At 41.8% G+C, this 16566-nt stretch overlaps 1 protein-coding gene across 2 annotated transcripts; it reads right to left on the reverse strand.

The window, feature by feature from the left end:
* Positions 1-4959: 4959 nt before the first annotated feature.
* Positions 4960-13420, reverse strand: LOC122647935 (anthocyanidin reductase ((2S)-flavan-3-ol-forming)-like). Of its 2 annotated transcripts, none has more exons than XM_043841235.1 (6): positions 13248-13420; positions 11423-11589; positions 11119-11319; positions 10120-10279; positions 9524-9774; positions 4960-4970 (listed from the first exon to the last, which is right to left on the reverse strand). In XM_043841235.1, the coding sequence occupies exons 1-5, from the start codon at positions 13372-13374 to the stop codon at positions 9557-9559; spliced, it is 873 nt and encodes a 290-aa protein (XP_043697170.1). In that variant the 5' UTR covers positions 13375-13420; the 3' UTR covers positions 4960-4970; positions 9524-9556. The 2 variants fall into 2 exon arrangements, with proteins under 2 accessions (XP_043697170.1, XP_043697166.1); XM_043841231.1 differs by lacking the exon at positions 4960-4970 and adding an exon at positions 8976-9272 and having other exon boundaries at positions 9561-9774.
* Between the last annotated feature and the right edge of the window lie 3146 nt (positions 13421-16566).

Consider the following 16566-nt stretch of genomic DNA (forward strand, 5'->3'; position numbering starts at 1 on the left):
CAAATGTAAAGGGTGGTCAAAATCCAAACCAAGGACCAAAACTGGAAGAAGGTACTAAAATCTTTATTGGATCTTTTCAGAACCTATACCATCTCAAAATTTGACCGATCTTCCCAAAACACAGAACCCATTCTTCAATTTCCTTTGCCTGTTTTTTGGCTTAGCGATGCAAGTACGAGCACTCAGATTTGGATCCTCTCCTGTATAATTTTTTACATCACAAGATAGGGTCATGCATCTCTTTACATATTTTCACATAATCGATCCATCAATGGAGGTGCCTTCTCGCTTTCCATGATCAAACCTAGAAAGACTCAAATGAAGTTTTCAGAACCCAAATGAGATTTCTTTCGCAAGAGTCCTCTCCTAGGTCCCAGTCCTGCAACCCATCATCATTTTTTAATTCTTAAATCAAAGATCAAATGGCAAATTGAAGAGCAGTGAACCATAGAGACAAAACAGAACGGTTGCTATGTTAGGATCTTAGATACATCTGGTGTAACTTAGGTCGATGGCATGTATTGTAAATACTATTCTACTTAAGGGCTGTATTATAACATTATTCTTACATATAAATATATGTCATTCATTAGGGTTTTCTCTCGTTGGAGAGAGATCACAATCTGTGTCTCATCTTCTCTGTGCTATTTCCTCAGTGTCTCAGTTTCTCTTATGGTATCAGAGCTTAAATAGAGAAAACTTCTCACTTTCTTGATCTTTAATGGTGATCTCTAGTTCACCCATGGAATTTTCATATCCTTCTACTCTCAATGTCGCAAACTTTGTGACCATCAAGCTTACCCAGACCAACTTTCTACTCTGAGAAACGTAGATGTTGTTACTGGTCGAGAGCCAAGATTTGCTTGGCTTCATCAATGGGTAGTGTCTTCCACCGATTCGTGAGATAGAGGATTCGGATGGCAGAACGATTATGAATCCAGACTTCTTATCATGGATTCAAACTGATCGTCTGATGAAGGCATGGATAACCAGAACCCTCTTTGAGGAGGTTCTTTGTCACACCCCTATCCCGACAAGGGATAGAATACAATATCGGGTATGATTGGGGTGACACGCGTCATCCTACCTCACCGCCAGGATCTCGATGCGATGGCCAACTCACGTCATAAACCAATATTAAAATACAATAATATCGAGTACGAAAGACAAAGGAATATTACATTCCAAGACGGGTTAGAGTTTGCGAAAGCGTAAATGAAATGATTATAAGATGTTCATTGGCTAATGATAATAAGTAACATAGTTACAAAATTCCTATGACCATCAAGTAGCTAAAAAGGTAAAACATAAAAGTTTATACAAAGCACAATGCTCTAAAATAATAATAAAACGAGAACGATCCCAAGAATGTAAGACAACCCGTAGGCACAATCATCATGGGCAACCATCGCCATGATCCTCGTCCACGGTCTCGGCTCCACGAGTAATCATCGCATCCAAATCTAAAAGAATGTGTACACGGGGTTAGCTCCACCGAGCTAGTGAGAGAAAAGGGGATGCACAATCACACAATCACAAATAGTCCATGGTGCATGCTATTATTAATTCATTTACCACCTAACACACAATGCTAAGTCAATGGGTATATGCTACTCGCAATAACTCCGGGAAGACATTGTGGATCCTTCCATTCTCACCACAATGCAACCTCAATTATTACTATGGAGCCCGCGCCGGTCGTAGTCATCACCACCCGAGGCGGACCGATAACCATTACTACCCCCGGCCTGGCCTCTCTAACTCTCCACAGCGCGAGTGCTGCTACCCAACACCTAAACCCCCTGTTGGTAAGGGTCGAAGATAGGAAGCGAGCCCAACCACGATATACTACATGAATCCTATCGTGTTGAGAGGTACATCCGGGTGTGTCAACGTCCCATTCCATCTAACACCGGGTACCAGACACAACACGCGCATACTGAGGCAAGAATGAGATGCAATATACAATTCCACGTAACAGGGGTTCCAGTGCGATCTTCCCCGCACCGTAATCCAACACAAATCCATATCATCCAAATCATCATCATCGAATAAGAATAAATGCAAATATGCAATCATGCTTGAATGATAATGTCACAATATAATTCATAAATACATGAATAAGCAATAGTAAACAAGCTCAAACAGTCACCCAAACCCACTCACAAATTACTTCAAATGGAATTTGTATAAGCAACGATTCCGCTCAAAATCACCCCATTGCACATATGTTGGCGCCTATGGAAGTGAATAAGAGTGTGAGAGAGTGTAGGGGAGGCCTCATAGAGAAACCCCACCGTTTACATAAGTTATAAGCCTTAAAAGCGCATCGGAGGCAACGTCGGACTCGGCGAGCTTGCCTCAGACCTTGCCTCCGACCTTCCCCGCGGGCTCGGGACACATCGGAGGCAAACATCGGACTCACGCAGTCTTGCCTCCGATGCAACCCAAGTGTGATTTCAAGGTCTTTAAAAGCCCGGGGTTGTCCCATTTGGTTCTCTAAGCCTCAAGGGACAAGGGAGGGGTGTCTTGGAGTCTATTTGGGTCTTAGAAACACCCAACATTCAAAGATTTAAGGGGGTTTAAAGGATCAAAAGCTCAAAAATCCAGATTTGGGGTTTTCTTTGGTGGTTGAAGCTTTAGAATCAAATAGATTCAGCAAGAGGTCAAAATAGAGGTCTTTATAGGATTGTAATGAAAATAGGAAAGCATCCTACAAGGGAAACTACACATGACTCGAGCTAACCCTTTGGGTTTCCAAAAGAAATCCCCATCTTGGGGCTGCAACCAACGAACCACCCAAGCTCAAACGAGCAAGGGGGAAGAGAGAAAAATGGGGGAAAAGGGCACTTGGCTTACCTGGTTTGAGGTACACACGAGGTGCCCTCTTTAAAGCTCCAAACCCAAGACGTTCCTTCTTCTTCTTCCCTTCCTTCTCCTCCTTCTCCTCCTCTCTTCAAAGCTCTCCTCTCCTTTCACGATTAGGTTAGGAAAGAGAAAGAAAAAAGAAAGACTAAGGAATAGTCTTACCCCTCTCTCTCATATAGACTTCACATTTATTGGCCTATTTGGATAAGGCCTCATAAGTGTAACCTAGGGTCTATTTGGGTAGGGTCAAACATGGCGGGCACCAATAGCACCTTAGCCACGGGTCTCACCCACAAGGGTCCTTGTTAGCAGCATTGGATGCGGGGTCGGGAGGCAGCGTAACCTTGCCTCCGATGCGAGTAGGAAGGTGGTTCCCACCATAAGAGGTCGGGGCCTTTGGACCACACTTCGAGGGCTTTGAGAGGGCGTGAAGCACACAACAAAATTTGGTCAACTACTTACCCCGACACGTCAAGGTGCAACCTCCGTGGTCCCGACTAGTTTCCACGCAACCTCGTACTATGGTCAATATAGCTGGGTTTGACCACCGGTGAGAACAACTCACCAAAATAAGTGGCAGTGATAACTACACGTCACGGGAAGAATTAATAATTAATTATACTCTGGGTGCGGGTATAACATTCTTGGTCTTGCGTAGGAGTTAAAGCGCATCAGATCTATGGACGATTCTTGCGGATGCGTTCTCGCAAGCCTCTGAAGCTCGAGAGTTCGAGATCCTATCAAAACTCCACGCCTTGAAGAAGACAGATTCAATTGATTTGTCTTCCTATCTAATCGAATTCAAGTGTGTATGTGATCATTTCAGCTCCATTGGAAAACCTATTCTAGATCAGCGCAAGGTCTTCCTCTTGCTCACCAATCTTGGTTCGGCATAAGCGAATTTCGCAACAACAATGCTGAAACCTCTAGTGCTAAGTTATCAAGAACTGATTCTGATTCTGCTTCTACAGAGCCATGAATTGCTCAATCGTGGTAATAATTTTGAATCATCTAACCCTCATATTGCATTTCTTGGAGAACAAACCCCTAAGTTTGAAAGGCATTCCCATCGGGTCAAAGGAAGACGAGGATACTTCACTTCTTGTGGTCGTGGATTTATAAAAAACTCCAGACCTTCTTCTGTTGAGAAGGTGAATAAAGTTCTTGGATCTGGTTCTTCATCCGCATCATCTCAGCAGAGTTCCAAAGGCTTTGCCCAATCATCCCATTCTGTTATCCGATGTCAGATCTGCCATAAGCTTGGCCATGGTGCTCTCAAGTGTTACAGTCGATTCGACAACAGTTATCAGGCTGGTGATGTTCTTCAAGCTCTCACGGATCTGCATCTTAGAAATTCTCAACATTCTGCTTGGTCTCCTAACACTGGAGCTACGGCTCATGTGACCGACTCACCAGGTATGCTCCATTCTTTCACCCCTTATAAGGGTTCAAGCTCAGTCATGGTAGGAAATGGTAATCACCTTCCAATAACTCATGTTGGTGAGGGTTCTGTTCAAACTGGTAACACTTCTTTACCTCTCAAGAATGTTCTCTTGGTTCCATCCCTTAAGAAGAATTTGTTGTCTGTTTCCCAGCTTACTTGGGATTTCCTTGTTTTTTTGAGTTTGATAAGTCTGGTTTTATGATTAAGGATCTTCGACACAAGAGGACTTTGGCATCGGGGAGTAATACTGGAGGACTTTACACATTTGATGCCTCCCTTGAGGGGCAATCTCACCTGGACTGGCATCCTTTTGCCTTGTTTTCTTCTCGGTTTCAGTCCACAACTAAGGATATCTGGCACCAGAGGCTTGGACATCCTCAGAGTCGCATTACTCGGTTTCTTTGTAATAAGGGTTTGATCTCTTTTACTCACCCTGCTAAGCATTTGTGTTCTGGTTGTCAGCTTAGCAAAAGTAGAAAATTACCATTTCTTAGTTCTTTTACTCGTTGTAATGCTCCTCTGGAGCGCATTCACTGTGATTTGTGGGGCAAGGCTCCAGTTGATAGTATACAACATTTTAAATACTATGTGATTCTGATTGATGATTTTTCAAGATATTCCTAGTTATATCCCTTAAAGAAGAAATCAGATTTTTTTTCTGTGTTCTTGGACTTCCAATCCATGGTTGAACGACAGTTTAACACTAAAATCAAGATTTTCCAATGTGATGGTGGGGGTTAGTTTTCGGATACAGCCTTCTTAGCTCATCTTCGTGCCTATGGTATTGTCAATCACGTCTCTTGTCCTGGAACGCCAGAGGAAAACAGTGTCGCTGTGCGAAAGCACCGGCATGTTGTTGAGTTAGGCTTTTCAATGATGTACACAGCCTCTATACCTTACAGATTTTGGGTGGAGGCCTTCTCCTCCGCAGTGTTTTTGATCAAAAGATTACCGTCTATAGTCTTGCTGATGGACTGCCCACTTCATGCTCTTTTTGGCAAACGTCCTGATTACTCCATGTTACGGGTTTTTGGGTTTGTCTGTTACCCATATCTACGAGATTATGCTGCTCACAAGTTGGCTTCACGCTCTCTACCGTGTGTGTTCTTGGGGTTTAGTGATAAGCATAAGGGGTGCCGTTGCCTTCATCGCTCTACTAGTCATGTTTACATCTCGTGACATATTGTGTTCGATGAGAGTTTATTTCCATTTCAGCAGGGTGTTTCTTCTTCTTCATCGGCAAGGTCAGTAGCCTACGATGTTTATGTCTTTGAGCGCTAGATTTCTACTCCGTCTCAGACCCCGCCATGTGATACTTCACCACGTACTGCTTCATGGTTTACTCCATTGGAGCCCTGCTCTTCGGTACACCCTGGCTCGATTACACATCATCCTCGCGGCTCAGTTGAGGGTACCCCTGTCGTGGAACCTGTGGGGGATCAACCTGCTGTTACTGATGGACTTACAACTGTGGGGGTTCAACCTGGTGTGCCTCCAGCTGCTGCTGATCCTGCTAATGGCCCCAAGAACTCTCCTATTATGTCGTCACCAGTTGACTCTCCACCAGCGGTGCTACCTCCACAAAATACACATGGCTCAACTGAATCCACACACCCCATGCTCACCCGTGGTTGCGCTGGTGTTCTTAAGCCTAACCCCAAATATACCCTTACACTTTCTTCTATTCCTACTGAGCTGACTACTGTAAAGGGTGCTTTATGCCATCCGGGTTGGAAGGCTGCTATGCTGGAGGAGATGGATGCCTTGGCTAGCAATCACACTTGGACCTTAGTGCCTCGCCTTCCAACTATGAATATCACCGGCTGCAAGTGGATTTTTAAAGCCAAGCTCAAGGTTGATGGCTCTTTAGAGCGTCTCAAGACTTGATTGGTGGCGAAGGGGTTCACCCAATAGGAGGGGGTGGATTTTATTGAGACCTTTAGCCCTGTTATCAAGTCGGGTTCAATTCGGCTTGTATTGTCTATTGCTACTGTGCTTTGTTGGCCGATACGACAGTTAGACGTTAAGAATGCATTTTTACATGGTTTCTTGTCTACCCCGGTCTATATTTCTCGACCACCTGGGTTCGTAGACCCATTACAGCCGGATGCTGTCTGTCGCTTGGATCGGGCTTTATATGGGCTTCGTCAAGCTCCCCGTGCGTGGTTTGATCACTTTAGCACTTTTCTCATTGAGTGTGGATTCTTTTGTAGTACATCAGATTCATCCATGTTTGTCTATCGTCACGGTGGTCGTACTCTGATCCTTCTACTATATGTCGATGACATTGTTCTTACGAGGGATGACTCGGATTTCTTAGCTTCTTTTATCGCCACATTGCGCACTCAGTTTGCTATGAAGGACTTAGGTCCTCTACACTATTTCCTAGGGATCAAGGTTTCTACTATGACTCAGGGTTTGTTTTTTACACAGGCTAAGCATGCGACTGATATATTACGCCGTGCACACATGGTGGACATCAAGTCCACAGCCACCCCTATGGCAGCTCGATCGGATAGGCAGATGTCCCTTTTTCGGATGTTACTTTGCATTGGAGTCTAGTCGGGGCACTGCAGTACTTGACTATGACCCGATCGGATCTCTCCTATGCTGTCAACATTGTTTGTCAGTATATGCATGCTCCCACTATGGCACACTTTGGGATGGTGAAGCGCATTCTCCGCTATGTCCGCGGGACTCTTGATCGGGGTCTTCGCATTGTGCGTGATAGTACGTTGGATTTGTATGCTTTTTCCGATTCTGATTGGACAGGGTGTCCAATGACATGGCGTTCCACTATGGGTTTTTGCACGTTTCTCGGCTCCAACTATATATCATGGAGTGCCAAGAAACAACCGACCATTGCACGCTCTAGTATGGAGGCTGAATACCGTGCTATGGCTACCACCACCGTTGAATTGACTTGGTTGGCCTTTCTACTTTGAGACATTGGTGTACCTCAACCCCGGCTAGCTTTACTGTTTTGTGACAACCTTAGTGCCCTACACATGACCGTTAACCCGATTCTCCATGCTTGTACGAAGCACATTGAGGTGGATTATCATTTTGTACGTGAGAAGGTGGCTCTCGGGACTCTTATCACACGCTTTGTTCCTTCCAATCGGCAATTGGCCGATGTGTTCACTAAGCTCCTTGCATGACAAAAACTGTCTCGTATTTGTCTCAAACTGGGCCTTTGTTCCCAGCACAGTTTGCAGCGGGATGTTAGGATCTTAGATACATCTGGTGTAACTTAGGTCGATGGCATGCATTGTAAATACTGTTCTACCTAAGGGCTGTATTATAACATTATTCTTACATATAAATATATATCATTCATTAGAGTTTTCTCTCGTTGGAGAGAGATTACAATCTGTGTCTCATCTTCTCTGTGTTGTTTCCTCTGTGTCGTTATTTCTCTTATGCTAATTTTTTTGCAACTCAAAAATTGCAGGTTTTGACTCCGTTGGATCAGAACCTGCAATTTTTTTCTTTGTTTCTCTCGTCGTCCTTGCTCTCCCTCTCTCTTGGTCTTGGTTGTAAGCCTCAACTCTGGAATTTTCAATGAGTCCGGTCCTTTCCTTCTTCCTTGAAGTCGTCCTGTCTCAGTCTCGGTGGGTGGCAGTGGTGGTGGTGGTGGTGGTGTTGATTTGGGATATAATTGGAAATATCAAATTTAGTGTCTTAAATATAATTTATAAGTTTTGGGTATCTAAAATGCATTTTCTACAAACGTTGTTGGGTACCTCAATTGTCATTGTTTATCTTATTTTGGTTGAGGTTAAAATTATCTTTTCACTTTTTGGTTTGATTTAAGTTAACACTGTTACTGTATAGGGGGACGGTTGAGTATTTTCAAAAAATAGGGGGTGAGTTAAGTATCGTTCACATTTCAGGGGGTGTCTTATAATTTACCCTAATTTTAATTTCTTGAATGTCAAATAAGGATTTAGGTTTTTTTGTCGCGGAAAACTAACTTATTCCTTGCTTCTCAAATCAGGTAAATAGGTCCATCATCAAAATTCTGTCATCATTTGGAGCAAGATCTGTTCTAGTTTATGATTGAAAGAAATCTTGATCTCGGAGATGTCTATTGATCCGAACAATTTAACCACTTAACCAATGTTACTTCTTGGGTGGCAAGACCTCGAACCCTTGCAATCTCGCGCACAACATAGCTAGCAAAATGAAAATAACCTTGAAGGTATGATGGGAAAAGAGCATACACAAGCAAATGTAGATTTCCAGTTCCCCTTTTTTTTTTCTACAAAAAAAAACTGTTGAATTGAAGTTTGTAGTCCTATGGATCTCTAGAGTCTAATGCCACATTTCCCATAGCAAAATTCTTAAAAGAAAGAGAAAGGCTGAAACACCTTCGATCAACAAAGGCTGTAATATGAGAAGTGAACCTCATATCCAATACCTTGACCAGGAAACGTCAGCCTGAGCTCAATTATGTATACCATAATTTGCTAAATTAGATACATTCAGGTCAAAGCTAAAAAGTTCAGATGGCCATATGGCTGTCTACTTGTTTTTTATTTTTGTAAATAGGAATCAGATGTATAAGGGGTTGAAGAGGGAGACTGATAGTTATCTTGACTGCATGTTTTTTAGATGAAATCTCTTTACTGTTCCCTAGATGAGAGAGAGAGATTTATAACTTACTAAAGATATATTAGAATTGAGATTACAGAGAATGATGATGTTATTCATAGCATATTTTGTATGAGTGCTAATAGCAGAGTAAAACATTTCTGGTACAATGTGAAGTAGGAGTTGGCACTCATAAGTGAAGAGGAAAACTTCATCTATTCATTACTGCAGCAGCCCCTTAGCCTTGAAATACTCAACTGACTGGTCATAAATTTCTCCGATGCCATACTCGAAGCTGAATCCTTCTTCAAGAAGCTTCTTCGAGGAGATGATCAATTTGGCCTTAGTAGGGAATTCTCCAAAACTGCAATTGATCACACAGTTAGTAACCACTTATCAATGTCTTGTCAATTCATACATCTTGCACAAAGTGAAATATGAATTGTTTGTGGCAGTGGTCCACAAATTGTTGAGAACATGGAAGCAATTGAATGCTATATTCTTGTAAAGAGATGGGACCCTGATTCTGTGGTTTTTATCATCATCAGTGCATTACTAGCAAACATGGGTTATTACAAGCTTTTTAGTTCTGATGGTGATTATAATCAATACAACAATATGAGAGAGTGCATTGTAAATAGAGAAGGCTTACTCAGTAGGGACTTTGTATTGAGGGTATCTTTTGTTGAGGAACTTGGCAAGTTCAGGAACACAGTTGTTGACACAGCAGCAAATGTATCGACCAGAAGCTGATTCCTTCTCGGCTAAAAATACATGGGCATGAACAACATCTTCCACATGTGTAATTGAGATGGAACCAGAAAGCATTTGCATGCCCTTCAAGCCGTTGATTAGGAATTCATTCCCTGCAAAGTATCAGGAATTATATCAGTAATTGTAGTTGCCCATGAGAGCTCAAAGAGCAAGTGGCATGCATAAAATGATTACGGAGAAATGGTAAGGCATGCATAGCTTAAGATTGATAACAAGTATAGCTAAAGAAAATCTATTTAAGTGATCCCATTTAGTTTGGATAAGGCTGTGTTTGAGTTGAATTGAGTTTTATTGTAGTTTCCTGGGTTATTCTGGAACAACCACCAAGAGGTCTAGGAAATCCAGCTATAGATCAGTCAGATTGTAGTTGAGCCCTCATAAGTTTGCAACCATGAATGTGGGTTTGTATTTGTGGGCCAAATGGTAATAATACATACCTGTGAGCAAGGACATGGCGAGTGAGAGGCTGCTGGGAACATCAGGAGTAATTGAAGGACCTGCCATGAGAGAAGGAATAATGGTGATGAGGTCAATGTTGTTCTCTTCTGCGAATTTCCATGCTTCCTTCTCTGCTAGTGTCTTGGACACTGGATATCCCTGCAACTCTCCAATCGGTCACTTTCCTACAACATCTTAATCCATCCATTTTTCAATTTCAGGAACTTTCAGAGGGGGGGGGGGGGGGGGGTTGGTTCTGCCAAATGGCACATCAGACCGGTTGTAATTTTGTGAATTGGTGGACCTCAAAGTCTCCCGCTCACATGTTAAGTTTCATCCCATTCTGAATTAGCCAAGTAGCAAAATCAACTATTGAAAAATAAAAAACTAATTGATTGAATTTGAGTTTGAAATGACCTATAGCAAATACAAACTACTATCTAGATATCTGATAGTCCGAACTGCTACATCACCCTTCCACATAGCACAAATAGACGACCCACATAGAAAACCTCTCCAAGTGAGTCAGCGTGAAAGAACTTTTGCGACTACTCCCATAGTCTTTGGGCTTGGTTCAGGGTGAGGCCTTTAGTACGGCTATCAAGGGGTAGCATGGTTTTAGGTATTGGGATCGGCCATGGCTGATCCCGATGCCATCTCTGTGGTATTAGAACAGGGGATGGAAAAATGATCCAAAAAACTCCGTATTGGTATTTTGAAAGGCAAAATGGTCAGGCCGATACCGTGCACTAAAACCCTGATAGGTAGGCTAGGCTAGGGTAGTGGCTTTACCCTTACCCTCCCTGTTATAAAAGTTAATAAATCAAGCCTAAATGGAATATATTCTTTACACTTACCCTCTAAATGAGGGTCAGGTACGGCAGGCAAGCCTTCAGGCCTTAGAGTAGGAAATCAAATGGTAATGCAAGATAAGAATAACATGGGCATGAGCAAGTAAGGCAATACTTGACTTAAAAAGAGCAAGGAAGGTCTTGTACCCAAGTAGGTGGTTTCTCAGAAGCCAAGAAATCAACATCAGTCCAGCATTGCTCGTCCATGACGAGACCAGTCCCAGTGGACTTGTTTATAGACACAGCAGCAGCCGAGGATGTCATGACCACACGCTTCACTGTCTTTGAATTTACGCAAGCTTTCAGAACGTTTAGTGTCCCTTGAATTGCCGGCTTGATCATGTCATTCTATTCATTCAAATGCAGAAATGTGATCAAGAGTTGAAAACCAGAGATGTTTAATTAGTTCTGTAGTACTAATAGCTCCTCTCTCTCTCTCTCTCTGTGTTACCTCTGGGTCTTCAGAAGTGAAATTCACTGGGGTTGCCAAGTGGAAGACAAGGTGACAACCAGCGACAGCAGCATCAAAACTCCCTTCATTAGTTAGGTCACCTTGAAATATTTGGAGGTCACCAGAACTTTGTAGCTCCAGCAGGTGAGAGATCTTCTTTTCATTGTCTACACAGGAAAACATTAAAGCTTGGTTGGATCCGGATTCACATTCACTTCAATCTATCCCATTTGTTAATTAATACAATGAAGCAAAGAGAGTAACTTCTTCATATGCACATATTAAAGGTAAATAATTCAAAAATCATGCAGAATCATACAACTAACACAACCATCCATGACTCTGAAAAAAAATCATGCTTGAAGGGGAAAGAAAAAAAGAGAAGTTCATGTAGAGGTACTTGGTCAGCAGCACTTGACTCCTCTGCTCGTTTAGATCTGAAATTTGGCTTGATTCATTTCAGACACCATTAGTGTGCAACACATGCCATCTGCTCCAACTACTATAGGAATTGCGTAGTCTCATTCTTGAGCATGGATTTAGGGATTGGGATCTGATCGATACTAACCCAATATCAGATTGGTGGCATAAAAACCAGGGAGGGCAAAATAGTAAATATTGTATCGAAATCTTAGGAAGGAAAAAGCATCGATTCAACCCAATATGGCTATCGATGAACAGATTGGGAATGACCAATATTCACACCAATACTGTGAACTAAAACCCTAAAATCAACTCTCCTCCCCCCCCCCCCCCCTTTCCAAAAAAAAAAACTTCAGACTGAAGTGTGAACAAATGAACAGATGTGAGTTGGACAAAATAGGGTTTGTGGAGTCCAACTGAATCGTTGGTTCCACTGGATTTTCAGTCAGTCCAATAGAAAATGATTGATCCGCTCAGCCAATGATGGAATTCTGTGTAATGAAAATTGAAAAAGAGGCATAATCTGCCATGTCTTCTTTGCTTCTATTGTACTTTCTAAACCGAAGCAAAAGGTTGTCATTAACCCAAAAAAAAAAAAAAAAAAACAGTTTCTGCCTCGTAGAAGCCACACCATTGAGTCATTCAACCTTTTTTTTTTTTCAGGGGTTGGGGAATGGAAGTCATAAAGACACAGTGGATTATGATGGATTCCATGTAGTCTGGCTGAACAGTGAACGAGTTTCCACCAAAGTTGCATTTCAACAAATACATGAGCTGCACCTTAGTCTTCAGAAAAAGGAGTAATGTCTCTGTTTGGTAGATGATATGGGAGAGATGTCTCAACTCTCATGTGGTCCTGTCCAGAGTCTGACTTCTGAAGAAGCGCTCCGGTTGCGTTTCTTTTCCGTTCCCATCTCCTCATAGGGAAAGGTTGGAAACTGCCATGGTTATTAAGGAATACGTTGATCATTGAGTGGATGAACCATCATCACTATTCACCATTTCCTTGTGTGAACAAGGGATGTGATGAAGGTACTGTGACCTGTAACTCGTGAAGAGAAACTCAGAAAGAAAGAATAGTTAAAGTTTTTAACTCGGAAATACATCATGGCTAGTTAGCTATACAGGAGTTTCATGATCAGCAAACCAAACGTAGAACATAGAGAAACTGTCAAACAGCTTCCGAATTTCAAATTTTAAATGAATTCTGAACCAATTAACTTAATATTATCAACCAATTCACCACTAACCGAAAAATCCCACTTCGTAGCTTAATTATTAGTTCAAGGTGAATATAGAGAAACTGTCAAAAAAGCTTCCGAACAAAAAATTCCAAGAAATCAAACGATCTTAGAAGAAAAATACATTGAAAGATGGAGGAGGAGGAGGAGGAAGAACAAACCAGGATCTCTGACAGTGGCATTGACGGCGTAGCCTTTCTCAAGCAAGTACTTGACGAGCAGTGACGCCAGATAGCAAGTGCCTCCCGTTACACATGCCCTCTTCTTCTCCATCGTTACAGTCTCCATTTCTTCTGTTGGTTTCAGTTTCGCTTTTGTCTTCCCAGTGAAGAATAATAAGTTTCCTTCTTAAATAGATACTGTTACTACTAATATCTGCTGGTGCTTCCATGTTCATAAAATAAAAGTGAAGAAATGGTGAGTTGAAGAAGGTAAGCATGTGATTCAGTCTCTACAGTCTACGCACCAACAAATCAAACCCTCTGGCCTCTGGCCTCTCCGCCCTTTCCCCAGTGCCCCATATTACCTCCAATTTGCGGGCACCTCCAATTCCTTCAATTCCTCTAATGTGGACCTCACCTTGGGCAATGTTTTGGGGCAGGGGGTAGGGTGGTCATTTCTGCACCATGTGAGAAATTGGAGGGGGCAGCGAATTGGTGGGGACAACGATTCCCCACTCCCACACTTGTATTTAGTGATGTAAATGAATAGCCGAAATCTGTTTCCGTATTCATGTTCGTATTCGTTTAGCACTATCCGAATCCGTCCGAAAGCTAAACGGATACGGATAGGCTATAGCTATCCGAAAAGCTATATTTACATGTAAACGGATAAAATATCCAATCCGTATCCGTGTCCGTACCCATTTAGCACTATCTGAATCCGTCCGAAAGCTAATTGGATGCGGATGCGGATATAGCACTATCCGAGCCGAATCCGATCCGTTTACATCCCTACTTGTATTTGACTCCTATTTTTTAGTTGCAAAAACAGAAACACAATCTCATTGGCTTTTTCGGGCCTGATATTGGGTCTGGTCCATGGTTTTAGTGTACGGTATCGGAACGGGTATCGACAAGATGACAACATACAAATCTGATATGATACCGATACGGTATCGGCCTGGATCGGCTCTTTCAGACAAATTTACCCTTGAATTTTCTTAAAAAATGAGTTTTCTGACCATTTTACCCCCTATCCGTATCGTGCTATCAATACGGTATCGGTATCGATGACTAGGAAAAACCGATATGTATCGCCCGATTCGATACCGATACTTAGAACCATGGTTTGGTCAGGCCTGGGTTGAGACCATGAGTTGAGCCCGCGTAGCCCTGCCCTGCTGCCCTTTATATTATTTATACATAGTGAATATATGTATTAGTATATATACATAGGGAAAGGAGTTCGTGCACGGTAGATTCCATGCATCATTCATTCAATAGGGGGGTGTGGGGACTTTATGGTCAACTTGAATGGACATAAATGCACATCTAACAATAATTAATGCAGACTGGGCATATGCTCGGCCGTGCATAAAAACTTCTGCCATATACATATACAAGCTAAGAACCATAGAGCAACTATACATAGTGAATAAATATTTATGAACTAGAAATTATGATACTTAATCAGTTCTTTATTTTTTTTCGTGTTTCATGAAAAAAAGAAAAGATTATTTATCCTTGATATAACCCATATGTGATTGAGAATTCACTAGCTTGACCCCCTATAGTTTTTACACTAATCACAAACTATTATACATATCTTTAATTATGTCCACATATTTACTTGAAATAGTTTTCTTTTCTAGTATTTTTTCAAATCAAATCTTGAGACTATGACATAGTTTTTTCTAAGTCAATATAGACCATATGGAGATCCTTTTTGAAAGCTCAATAAGTCTTTCCATGAGTCTCCTAAGTAAGTAAATTGGTTTTGTTGTGGATCTTCATAGCACAAAACCAAATAGGTTTTCTGTAAACATGACCACACCCCATCAACACCTTCATGTAACCATGCATCAAAATGGAATTTAAAGGGCCTTACAAGCTCCCACAATAGAGGAAACAACGATGCCAGCGAGGGTGAGAAAACACTAGTACCACAAGAATTCCAAGGTCGGTTCACGGGTAGAGAAAGATCTCTCATGGTCCGAGAAAAACCAGAAACCCCTATTAACAAAGCGTGAAGCCTTTGATCAAACTGTCACTAATGTAAAAAAGATGATACAACACGCTGATGACCTTGAGCATTAGAGGAGGAAGGAGATACAGAACAATAACCCTAGATTTGCAAATCCAAAGTTGGAAAAAACCCTATCCCCTAACACAATCTAGGAAGGTTACACCAGGATCGTCACACCAGGCATCAAAATCGTAAAGGTCAAAACAAATTGTCACACCAAGCACCTGTTCTAAAACATACACACAAAGAAAGAAGAAGATTTACGTGGTTTGAACTCCCTGAAGGAAGCCTACTCCACGGATCAATCTCCCAATTCATCTTATTATCTTTGGGAGAGAATTCTTATTCTTAAATAAGATGTGATATAGCTGGGTGGCTATACATAGATAGCTACTTATTTGGAAAAACAACTCACACAATATTTGACCAAATCTCCTACTATGTTTAGGAGACTGTGATTCTTATCTCGCCAACACTCCCCCTCAAGTTGGAACAAAGATATCATCTGAGGTCAACTTGTGAATAATTATCACTTTCAATTCACGGGCACCTCCAATTACTCCAATTCCTCTAATAGGGGGGAGTAGACCCCACCTTGGGTAGTGTTTTCGGGTAGGGGGTAGGGTGGTCATTTCCACCCCCTTGTAAGGAATTGGAGGAATTGGAGGGGACAACGATTCTCAACTTGTTCACCATATTCTGGAAAGGTCCTTTGGGTAATTCTTTAGTGAAAATATCAGCTAACTGATCTTTACTACGATGTATGGAGTTTCAATTGTCTTATGTTGAACTTTCACTCAACCAAAGTGGAAGTCAACCCCTATATTTTTTTGGTAACTAACCTCTATATATTTACTTCTTTAAAAATATGATTTGAAGCTATGTGGGTGGCACCGTGGCAGCTTGATTATCATAGATCGGTTTCAAAGGATAGGAGGAAGACTCACAACCCAATTCTCGCAGCAATAATCGAAGCTATACTAATTCATTGGTAGCGGATGCCATGGCTCAGTATTCTGCTTCAGCTCTGGATCGAGCCACTACATTTTGTTTTTTACTTTCCAAGTAAGAACATTTCGCCCACAAAAGTAAAATCCAATAGTTGATCTTCTATCCATGGGGCTTTTGAACCAATCGACATCAGTGTAGCTAACAATTTCTGTGCGACCATTATTTCTCATCCAAATCCCTCTTCCTACACAATTTCAGATACCATAAATATGATCAACCGGTTCCATGTGTCCCTCCGTGGGCACCTACATTAATTGACTCACATAGCTAACAACATAAGCA

The sequence above is a fragment of the Telopea speciosissima genome, chromosome 1, assembly GCF_018873765.1.
Source record: "Telopea speciosissima isolate NSW1024214 ecotype Mountain lineage chromosome 1, Tspe_v1, whole genome shotgun sequence".
Classification (NCBI taxonomy): domain Eukaryota; kingdom Viridiplantae; phylum Streptophyta; class Magnoliopsida; order Proteales; family Proteaceae; genus Telopea; species Telopea speciosissima.